The 11,338-nt window shown below is 36.0% G+C and overlaps 1 protein-coding gene across 1 annotated transcript in view; it reads left to right on the top strand.

The window, feature by feature from the left end:
- Positions 1-550: 550 nt before the first annotated feature.
- The window catches only part of ARHGAP5 (Rho GTPase activating protein 5), a 26,462-nt gene continuing 15,674 nt past the window's right edge, over positions 551-11,338 (top strand). Inside the window, exons 1-2 of the mRNA XM_009573372.1 lie at positions 551-657; positions 4,763-8,661. Coding sequence (XP_009571667.1) covers positions 4,939-8,661 — 3,723 coding nt within the window. The 5' untranslated portion in view covers positions 551-657; positions 4,763-4,938. The remainder of the gene's footprint in view (positions 658-4,762; positions 8,662-11,338) is intronic.

Here is an 11,338-nt window from a genome sequence, read left to right on the forward strand (position 1 = left end):
CTGTGAGACCTTTTAATTTAGAAATGTTGTACTGCAGGTAAAAGGGTTTTGAGGTAGACTACTTTTTTCTAGTAATAAAATTTATAAACATGTATTTAGACATACATTCATTTTATATATTTTGTACTTACTGACTATACCGACTTCATCTTACAAAACTATGTTCTAGATATTTTAGAATTCCAAGTTCTTCTACAAGTGATTAATGGTTTTTATATCTCACATTTTCTGTGTTATCTGAGACACTATATTCTTTTTTTTCAGAAGAGGTTTCTGTAACCTAGGTATTGTTAAAATACCAAGTTGAACTTACGAAATCACAGTCACTTAAGAAGAATTGTGCCCTCTCTGTCCCAAGTATTAATAGCTGTGCTTACAGGATTTAAACCCTCTGAGTTTAGAGGAAGACCATCTTGAGCTCTGAGTTCTATTTGTGGGTTTAAAATGAAGAAAACAATCCTCATGCATAGGTTAAGTGTTGTACCTTCTCTGATTACTACTTCTGCTTTCATAATTTTGAAATTATTAATGAATCTTACGTTTTGTTTTCAGATCCCTCAGGGAAGGACTTCCTGAAGGACACCGTTTAAATGTGTGACATTACGCAGGAAGATCACACCAGGATAATCATCTTGCTTTGCACCTTGTTTTCCTAGGGTAAGTTTGGGCTTTACGTCTTCACAATCGTGTGTTTAGTGGGGGAGATGGGTGAATAAGTACAAGATGGTACACGTTACTTTCTTTATAACTACATTCGGAAATCTAAAAGCCTGTAGAGACAAGGTCCTATGGTGCGACTGTAGAAGGTCAGAGATTCTTCCTGCAGTGATGTCATACACTTTGTGTCTTCTGTAGTTCTTCAGAATTTTTCTGTTTAGACATAGAAACGCACTATTATTTTCAATTCAAAGACTGAAATTAGTTGGGGAAATCAAACAACCCCTCCTTTGAATCTGTAACAAAGATGAAGGCGGGGAGGAGGCAATGAACTGGACTGTTTTCAACTTGTTATAACAGAATTAGGCAGATTGAAATAAGATAATTGAACTAACTTACCATGAATTTCCAGTGTGTATGTTTTAAAAATGTACAAAACTATAAAGTACCTTTAAATTAGTGGTATACTGAAAAGAAAAATCTTCCATTTGAGGAGCAATTTAGTAACGATCACATATTAAATGTGAAGCCATTATGATGTTGGGTTTTTACCAGGTTTATTACTAAATTAACATAGATTTCGTTCTGTGACTTTGCTTTGTAAAATCAGTGCAGAGTAGAAACTGTATAAAAAGTGAAAAGAAAACCACACTGGTTTTAAATATCTTCAGTGATTCAACTCCCACTATGGTGAAAATCTTCCATGTCAGAAATTTTGTGAGAGACACTGTTTGTTTTCACTTTGTCAGTGTCCCATTGCACCTTACTCTTTGTATTTACTCACTTCAAAATGTATCGATTTGATAAAAAATTTATTGCTGGAGGAGTAAGAACCTGTGCTACGTAAGGATGTAGAGTATCTGAAAGTATTGATTGTTTCTTATACTAGTTGCAAATTGACAGCGTCTTCCTGATTAAATGAAATAATCACGTGGATGAAGATTTTTGTGTTCTAGTTTAGTCTATGTCAAATCTGTATTGTGCTATGGTAAACAGAAAACATTTGTAGTGGAAGTGCTGACTAAACTTCTCATTCTAATAGTTTGAATGATGCTACTATGATAAGCTTTGCTTTAGAAAGAAAACATTGGGTTTATTTGTAGTAATATAAACACTGCTTGTGAAGGATTTACTTTTGCTAAGTATTTTTATTCCCAGAGCCGTTTTCTGTTAGCTCTAAATTCTGTGTTTTAAGAATATAAAAAACACAGTGGAAACAGTAAAAAGCAAAATTTAAAATGCAAGTTCTCTTTCTGAATGTGTCTTTGAGTAAACTGATATAAACAAAAAAATGAAAAGTAATTCCTAAGACACAGCATAAAAGTTTCAGTTCTTGCAATATAAAAACTCTCAAATATAAATATTAGATCAAGTTTACTTTCCTCTTCATTTTGTAATGAAATTGATACTTTGTTATAAAAAAGATACTTTCCTTGACTGATTTTTCTGTAACTGAAAGCTGTTACATATGTGTTTTTTATTTTATATTTTGGACAACGAATTTCATTACAAATACTGTTACATAAATACTATGTTTCTGATCAGAATGTCAGTCTTCTGTTTCTAGGTGTTAGTAAGTTGTAAAGTTCTGTTGGCCAGGCATTGATTCTATACAAGATATTAAAGGTTTAAATATGTTTATCTTCTATTGCAACTTTTAGTGATACAAATACTTCCTTTAATGCTGCATGTCTTAAACTCAGATCTGTTTTAGCAGTCGTCAAGTAGTTTTACAAGCATTAAAGCAGATTTTGAAAGCTTTTTGGATGACAGATCCTACTTTTTTTTTTTTTTTAAATTAAAGGAAGGTACTATTGAGAAAGTACCATTCTCGACAAAGTGTTGCTAAGAATGATGAACTACATAACAAATAAAGCTGAGATATTGAGACTAAAATTTCGGTATTGATGCTCATTAAACAAACCTGTAAATAGCTTTTATACGAAGGAAAAAGTATACATACATTTATGTTGTTATTTTGTACTCCAGAAATGTAAAACCAAATATGTTAAGTATAGTAGTTGTACCTTTCATTTATAGTACCATGTGATAGCTTTCTTTTTACCAAGAAAATGAGAAAAGTATTTTTATCAAAATATTTTCACAAAATTATAGAACGGTGTAGGAGGTACCTCTGGATGACCTCTGGAGGTCATCTTGTCCAGCCTCCCTGCTCAAGCAGGGTCTCCTAGAGCAGGTTGCCCATGACCATGTCCAGGTGACTTGAATATTTCCAATGAGGGAGCCTTCACAACCTCTCTGGGCAACCTGTGCCACTGCTCAGTCACCCTTACAATAAAAAAGTGTTTCCTGATGTTCATATGGCACCTCCTGTGTTTCTGTCTGTGCCTGTTGCCTCTTGTCCTGTCACTGGATGCCACTGGAAAGAGTCTGGTTCTGGCTTCTTTGCACCTTCCCTCCAAATATTTGTACACATTGATGAGATCCCCCCTGAGGCTTCTCTTCTCCAGACTAAACAGTCCCAGCTCCTTCCTTGTATGAGAGATGCTTTAGTCCCTTAATCAGCTTAGTGGCTCTTTGCTCTCCCCAGTAGCTCCGTATCTCTCTTGTACTGTAGAACTGGACACAGTGCATCAGGTGTGGCCACACCAGTGCTGCTTAGAGGGGAAGGATCACCTACGTTGACCTGCTGGCAATACTTTGTCTAATGCCGCTCAGGTTACTGTTAGCCTTGTTTGCCTTAAGTGCATGTTACTGGCTCATGTTCAGCTTGCTGACCACTGGTATCCCCAGGTCCTTTTCTGCAAAGCTGATTTCCAGCCAGTTGGCTTCCAGCATATACTGGTACGTGGGGTTATTTCTCCCTGGATGTAGGACTTTGCAGTGCACGAGGTTTCTGTCAGCCCATGTCTTCAGCCTGTCAAGGTCTCCCTGAATGGCAGCACAGCCTTCTGTCAGCCACTCCTCCCAATTTTGTCATCAGCAAACTTGCTGAGGGTACATTCTGCCCCATCATCCAAGTCATTAATGAAGATGTTGAACAGTATTGGCCCCAGTATTGGCCCCTGGAGTACACTGCTAGTTACTGGCCCCCGACTAGATTTCATGCCACTAGTCACAACATGCTGGGCCCAGTCATTCAGCCGTTCAATTTTTTATGTTTTCCTCATAATGTAATTGTTTCTAAAACAGTAAATATCTTTCCATTTGCAGTATGTATATAAGCAAAGTCTTCTAATTAATAATTGAGAGTTAGTGGTAATAGTTATAATTGATGACAGTTTCAATAAAGCCACTGAAACCTTGTAATAATTCTGTGGAAGTTTGAGTGTAGATATAGTAGTTTTTGTTTACAGTTATTAAAAGTTTTTGTTTTTTCCTAGAGATAGAAGGAACGATAGTACATTGGAATCTTAAAATCTCAGACATAAGTCTTATTTTTCTGTACCTAGTATCTGTATGACAATATTTGTATTTTTCTGTAGAATTCAGGTTAGAAACTTCTTAAAAACAGTTTATCTTTAGTATACAAATAAAGTAGTTTACTTCTGCAAATAGGTAGCAGCTGAGCCACATTGCCAACTTCTTGGTTTTACGGCTTCTTATTTTGAAAGTTTCTTTACTGAAACCTAACACCAAACCTACAAATGCTCACAAAAGTAGTGTAATTCACTCAGGTAAGCATGCTATCTAGTGGAAGTATGAGTGTGAATAGAAGTATGTGAGTATTGGGTTGGGTTTAGAGTTTTTGTGTTGTATTTATTGTAGTGGAAAATGCTTTCTAGTGTCTAGTGCCCATAAGCTATGAAGGAAAACAGTAATTTGGGATTTTGGGTGTGTGGGTTTTTTTGTTGGGGTTTTTCTTTTTTTAGAAGTATGCTGATCACCTATCAAAATAGGTGATGAACTGTTATTAAACTGTGCCTAAAAACTGTTTATTTTAAAATTTATAATATAAATAGCATTAACATGAATGAATTATTAGTTTAAGATCTCATTTAAAGTAGTGGTAAAATTTTCATATACATAGAAAACAATTTCAGGGTGAGCAAGCAAAAGTGCTTTTTAAAATCTCTTCTCTCATGAATATTAGAAAGAAATATCTTCAATCTTTAAATTTTTTTTCCCTCTTTGTTTTCTTTAGGAAGATGATGCTCCTCATCCTAATTATCTGAGGTTCTCTCAATGACAAGCTAAAGCAAGAACAACTGAAAGCTATTTCTGGAACCCTGGATATACAACTTAAATTTGTAGGAACCTTTCCAGAATGAAAACCACATACAGTTACCTTGGTAATTGCAAAAGGATGAGAGGAAAGTTATGATGGCAAAAAACAAAGAGCCACGTCCCCCATCTTATGCTGTTAGTGTTGTTGGACTGTCTGGAACTGAAAAGGATAAAGGTAATTGTGGAGTTGGAAAGTCGTGTTTGTGCAATAGATTCGTTCGTTCAAAAGCAGATGAATATTATCCTGAGCATACCTCTGTGCTTAGCACAATTGACTTTGGAGGAAGAGTTGTTAACAATGATCACTTTTTGTACTGGGGTGACGTAACACAAAGTGGTGAGGATGGAATTGAGTGCAGAATTCATGTAATTGAACAGACTGAGTTCATTGATGATCAGACTTTCTTGCCTCATCGGAGTACGAATTTACAACCATATATAAAACGTGCAGCTGCCTCCAAACTGCAGTCAGCAGAAAAACTAATGTACATTTGCACAGATCAGCTAGGCTTGGAGCAAGACTTTGAGCAAAAACAAATGCCTGAAGGGAAATTAAGCATAGATGGGTTTTTATTGTGCATTGATGTAAGCCAAGGATGCAATAGGAAGTTTGATGATCAACTTAAATTTGTGAATAATCTCTATATCCAGCTCTCAAAATCTAAAAAACCCATAATAATAGCAGCAACGAAATGTGATGAATGTGTGGATCATTATCTGCGAGAGGTTCAGGCCTTTGCTTCAAACAAGAAGAACCTTGTGGTAGTGGAAACATCAGCAAGATTCAACGTCAATGTTGAAACATGTTTTACTGCACTGGTACAGATGATGGATAAAACTCGTGGTAAACCTAAAATAATCCCCTATCTGGATGCCTATAAAACTCAAAGACAGTTAGTTGTTACAGCAACAGATAAGTTTGAAAAACTTGTCCAAACTGTGAGAGACTATCATGCAACCTGGAAAACTGTTAGTAATAAACTGAAAAACCACCCTGATTATGAAGAGTACATAAATTTGGAAGGAACAAAAAAGGCCAAAAATACATTTTCAAAACACATAGAACAGCTTAAACAGGAACATATTAGAAAAAGAAAAGAAGAATACATTAATGCATTGCCAAGAGCCCTTAATACTCTTCTGTCAAATCTTGATGAGATAGAACACTTGAGCTGGTCAGAAGCCTTGAAGTTAATGGAGAAAAGGCCTGACTTCCAGTCCTGTTTTGTAGTGCTTGAAAAAACACCCTGGGATGAAACTGACCATATAGATAAAGTGAATGACAGAAGGATTCCATTTGACCTTCTCACTACGCTAGAGGCAGAAAAAGTTTATCAAAACCATGTGCAGCATCTTATATCTGAAAAAAGGAGGGTTGAAATGAAGGAGAAATTCAAAAAAACTCTTGAGAAAATCCAGTTCATTTCACCCGGACAGCCATGGGAAGAAGTTATATGTTTTGTAGTGGAGGACGAAGCATTCAAATACATCACTGATGCAGATAGTAAGGAAGTGTATGGTAGGCATCAGAGGGAGATTGTTGAAAAAGCCAAAGAGGAGTTTCAGGAAATGCTTTTTGAACATTCAGAGCTGTTTTATGACCTGGATCTTAATGCAACACCAAGTTCAGATAAAATGAGTGAAATTCATGCAGTTTTGAGTGAAGAACCTAGATATAAAGCTTTACAGAAACTTGCACCTGATAGAGAATCTCTTCTGCTTAAACACATAGGATTTGTTTATCACCCGACTAAAGAAACTTGTCTCAGTGGCCAAAATTGCACGGACATTAAAGTAGAGCAGTTACTTGCCAACAGTCTTCTGCAACTAGACCATGGCCGCTCAAATTTATACCATGATAGTGCCAACATTGATAAAGTCAATCTTTTCATTTTGGGCAAAGATGGCCTTGCACAAGAATTGGCAAATGAAATTCGGACACAATCCACTGATGATGAATATGCATTAGATGGAAAAATATATGAACTAGATCTTAGGCCAGTTGATGCAAAATCCCCATACCTGTTGACTCAATTGTGGACCTCAACCTTCAAGCCACACGGTTGTTTCTGTGTGTTTAACTCTATTGAATCACTGAATTTTATTGGGGAATGCATTGCGAAAATAAGGGCTGAAGCATCTCAGATAAGAAGAGACAAGTATATGGCTAATCTTCCATTTACGTTAATACTGGCTAACCAGAGGGACAGTGTTAGCAAGAATCTACCTATTCTGAGACATCAGGGACAGCAATTGGCCAACAAATTACAATGTCCTTTTGTAGATGTGCCTGCTGGTACCTATCCACGCAAATTTAATGAGACCCAAATAAAACAAGCTCTGAGAGGAGTACTGGAAGCAGTTAAACACAATTTTGATGTTGTAAGTCCGGTTCCCACCATTAAAGATCTGTCAGAAGCTGACTTAAGAATCGTCATGTGTGCCATGTGTGGTGATCCATTTAGTGTGGATCTTATTCTTTCACCCTTCCTTGACTCTCACTCCTGTAGTGCTGCTCAGGCTGGCCAGAATAATTCTTTGATGCTTGATAAAATAATAGGTGAAAAGAGGCGTCGAATACAGATAACTATATTATCATATCATTCTTCAATTGGTGTAAGGAAAGATGAACTTGTTCATGGATATATACTGGTCTATTCTGCAAAGCGGAAGGCATCCATGGGAATGCTTCGGGCATTTCTTTCTGAAGTTCAGGATACGATTCCTGTCCAGTTAGTGGCTGTTACTGATAGCCAGGCAGACTTCTTTGAGAATGAAGCAATCAAGGAACTCATGACGGAAGGAGAACACATAGCAACAGAGATTACTGCTAAGTTTACAGCTTTATATTCATTATCTCAATATCATCGTCAAACTGAGGTTTTCACATTGTTCTTCAGTGACGTATTAGAGAAGAAGAACATGATTGAAAGTTCTTATATGTCAGACAGCACAAGGGAAACAACGCATCCAAGTGAAGATGTTTTTCCAAGATCTCCCAGAGGAAGTTCTCTTGACTATAATTACCCAGATTCAGAGGATGATGCTGAAGGGCCACCACCTTACAGTCCAATTGGTGATGATGTAAGGTTACTCCCAGCACCTAGTGACCGTTCAAAGTACCGATTGGATTTGGAAGGAAATGAGTATCCTATTCACAGTACACCACTCAATTGTCATGATCATGAACGCAACCATAAAGTGCCTCCTCCAATAAAACCGAAACCACTTGTTCCAAGAACAAATGTGAAAAAACTGGATCCTAACCTTCTAAAAACAATTGAGGCAGGTATTGGCAAAAACCCCAGGAAACAACCTTCTCGAGTGCCTGCGGCACCACCAGAAGATATAGACCAATCTGACAACTATGCTGAACCTATTGACACTATTTTTAAACATAAAGGCTTTGCAGATGATATCTACGCGGTTCCAGATGATAGTCAGAATCGTATTATTAAAGTTCGAAACTCAATTGTTATAAATACCCAAGGTGAGGAAGAAAATGGGTTTTCTGATAGAATATCCAAAAGTCATGGGGAAAGAAGGCCTTCAAAATACAAATATAAGTCTAAGACTCTGTTCAGCAAAGCTAAGTCTTACTATAGGAGAACACATTCGGATGCAAGTGATGATGAGGCTTTCACCACCTCTAAAACGAAAAGAAAAGGAAGACATCGTGGAAGTGAAGAAGACCCACTTCTTTCACCTGTCGAAACATGGAAGGGTGGCATAGATAACCCTGCTATTACATCGGATCAAGAATTGGATGATAAAAAAATGAAAAAGAAAACCCACAAAGCAAAAGAAGATAAGAAGGTAAGTCAATTGATTTAAATTTTATTTATAACTTCTGGTGCATTGTGAGAAGGGAAGAGTCAAAATATGCAAGAGTTGCACCCTATTTTGAAGCAGGTGCTTTAAAGTTTTGATGTAGCATTGTTTGATTTTTGTCCACGTTCCTACTTAACTTGCTTGGAACTAGCAAACCTGAGGGAATGAGATGGTTTGTCTACCTAATCAGCCGTTCAATACATTTCAGTTCTTTTCACCTCTGTATGTACATGTGCAGTCTCCCTTCCATGTGAGTAAGTGAAGGCAGAATTTGGTCCACAGATCCTTCTTTGTTAATCATAACATCTTTTTTTTTTTTTTTTTTAAAAAAAAAAAAAAGCTGCTTTATGAGTTCTTTGGTAGAACTGGTTCTTTCAGTTCTTGCAGTTCTGGCTGTTGGAATGAAGTTTAGGGCTGGTGAATGAAAAAGGTGGTTTCTTTTTAATTCTGAATTGTCTACGTGGAACTCTAAAACAGGAGCACGTAAGGGAAACTTTGTATAGTGGTTTTACTGACTGCTGCATTTTCCTAGCGTGGGCAAGCAAATAATCAAGTTGAAAGCTGTGCTACCTGTACAATTCTCTATTCAAACAAAATAAAGGGAACAAAATGCCAGCCCAGTATGGGTTTCTAAATAATAATGTGACATTCTGCTTGAAAAATGTCTACATTTTATTTTGATCTTTATGCTTGATAGTTACTTATTTTTTGACTTACTGTTTTAAAAATTATTATATCAAGGTAGTGTTGTGGTATAGCTACTGGATGTATACTCTTTATATTTTAGATTTTAATTTTAAGCTAACAATCATTGTCTTGCATATATTTTTTTTTTTTAACATTAAATCAGGAGTGTTCCTGGTCAGTTAGATATTTTCTTTCATGTCTCAAAATAAGTCGACCTTTTCAATATTGTCTTTTGTAGCATTTTAAAAATGTCCCTTTTAGCTTATATCTGATAGCATTTAGAAATAAGTTTTGTTCAAGTAGACCATAGTTAAATTTTACTAATGGATTAAACTCTGAATTGCACTTCCTAGTATGCAGCTGTGATTCGAATTACACATGACTGATTTAAAGGGCATTGAATTTTCTTAAGGCTTACTCATAAGCATAGATAATGATGTCTTGTAGGTATAAAATCATACGGTTAAAAATACTTTGAAGTTATTCTTTTTGGGAAACGTAAATGTTTTTAAAAACAATAATTTATATACTTTTGACTGAAATAATCTTGCTACGTAGAAATTGAAATATAGTATTCATAATCCTCCTACTTTCTCAGCTGTATTGAGTCGACAGAAAGTTCATCTGAGTTGGATATTTATGTTTAAACTGTGTAGACCTAGTGTAGTGGGATCTTCTCTTCCTGGCATTGTGTCAGGAAACCCCCTGATGTCTTTACCAAAGCCTCTACTTTTGGCTTTGGCCTGTTGAGAGGCAGCCTGAGTTGGAAGTTTCAGGCTGTTCTAAGTTTTTGTAGTGGTTAAGACTCTTGAAGAGTTATTTCAGGTTTTCTTTAACATACCTCTTGGTTTTGTTGGTGGTTTTTTAGGGGTGGTTTTTTTTTTTTTTACTTGCAAGTTGTGGTTCAGGGCTGATACTTTCAAATTAGAGAAAACTTTTAACAGGAGAAGTACGAATTATTGTAATGATGGAGAAGGCAAATTTAACTTGATAGCTAAAATGTTTGCAAGCACTCAAAATATCTAAGAATGTTGAGTATTTAGTGCTTTTGATAAGTAGTGACTTCTGCGTGCGTGTTGACTTGCATTATGTTGAAGTGAGAGTAGTTCCAGTTCATGTGATGAGTCATTTTAGTTTGTAATATACTCCTTTGGGTTTTTTAACTGTTGATTTTTTTTGCAAGAGAGATGCAGTTTTATTAGTTTTGGAATTTATTCACCGTGTTTTCCTGTGTTGTTTTAGATGAGCAGCTAGCAGTCTTTAATTACAAAAACTCAGAAATTATTCAAATGATATTTTCCTTGTTGAGTGTTATTTAATCCATGTGAGGGATGTTAGTGCACCACTATTTACAGATTACTTGCTGGTTTTTTTGAGAATTTTGACCCCTTGAATGTGAAAGGGATAAATAAAACTTTTGTACACCTTTCTGAATATTTCTTAAAGCTCTTACTGATACTTTTTCTAAATTGTTCAGCTGTATGTAAAGGGAACATGAGATACATGTGTAACTATTCTTGCTATAACTATAGTGATTCTGAAATACAGAAATCTTACGAACAAAATGAATTTGTTTGGAAAAACTCAACCTTTGAAGTCTGAGGTCCTCATTGTGTCTGTCAAAGATTACAACTTGATCTTTTCTTTTAACTTTATTTTTTTTTAAAATCAGCTTAGTAGTATGTTGTTGCTTTTGAAAACCCAAATGGGATGTACCATTCTTGATACTCCTTTCATCTTTGTTGGTTTGAGGAGTTTGAGATGTGGTGTTTCTGGGTGGATTTCTTGCATGGTATTGCAGAAAGCTCCTATGCACAGTCATTTGTGGTTTTTGCACTTCAGTTTTCAGTTGCAAAGCAGGTTTCATCTAGAGACAGCATTTGGCTATGCAGATTTTTACATTTAGAATTTTTTAAAAATTATGTTGGGGGGCGTTGGTTTGTTTTGGGTTTTTTGGGTTTGGCTTCCCCCCCCC

This window comes from Fulmarus glacialis, unplaced genomic scaffold (genome assembly GCF_000690835.1).
Source record: "Fulmarus glacialis isolate BGI_N327 unplaced genomic scaffold, ASM69083v1 scaffold10842, whole genome shotgun sequence".
Classification (NCBI taxonomy): Eukaryota; Metazoa; Chordata; class Aves; order Procellariiformes; family Procellariidae; genus Fulmarus; species Fulmarus glacialis.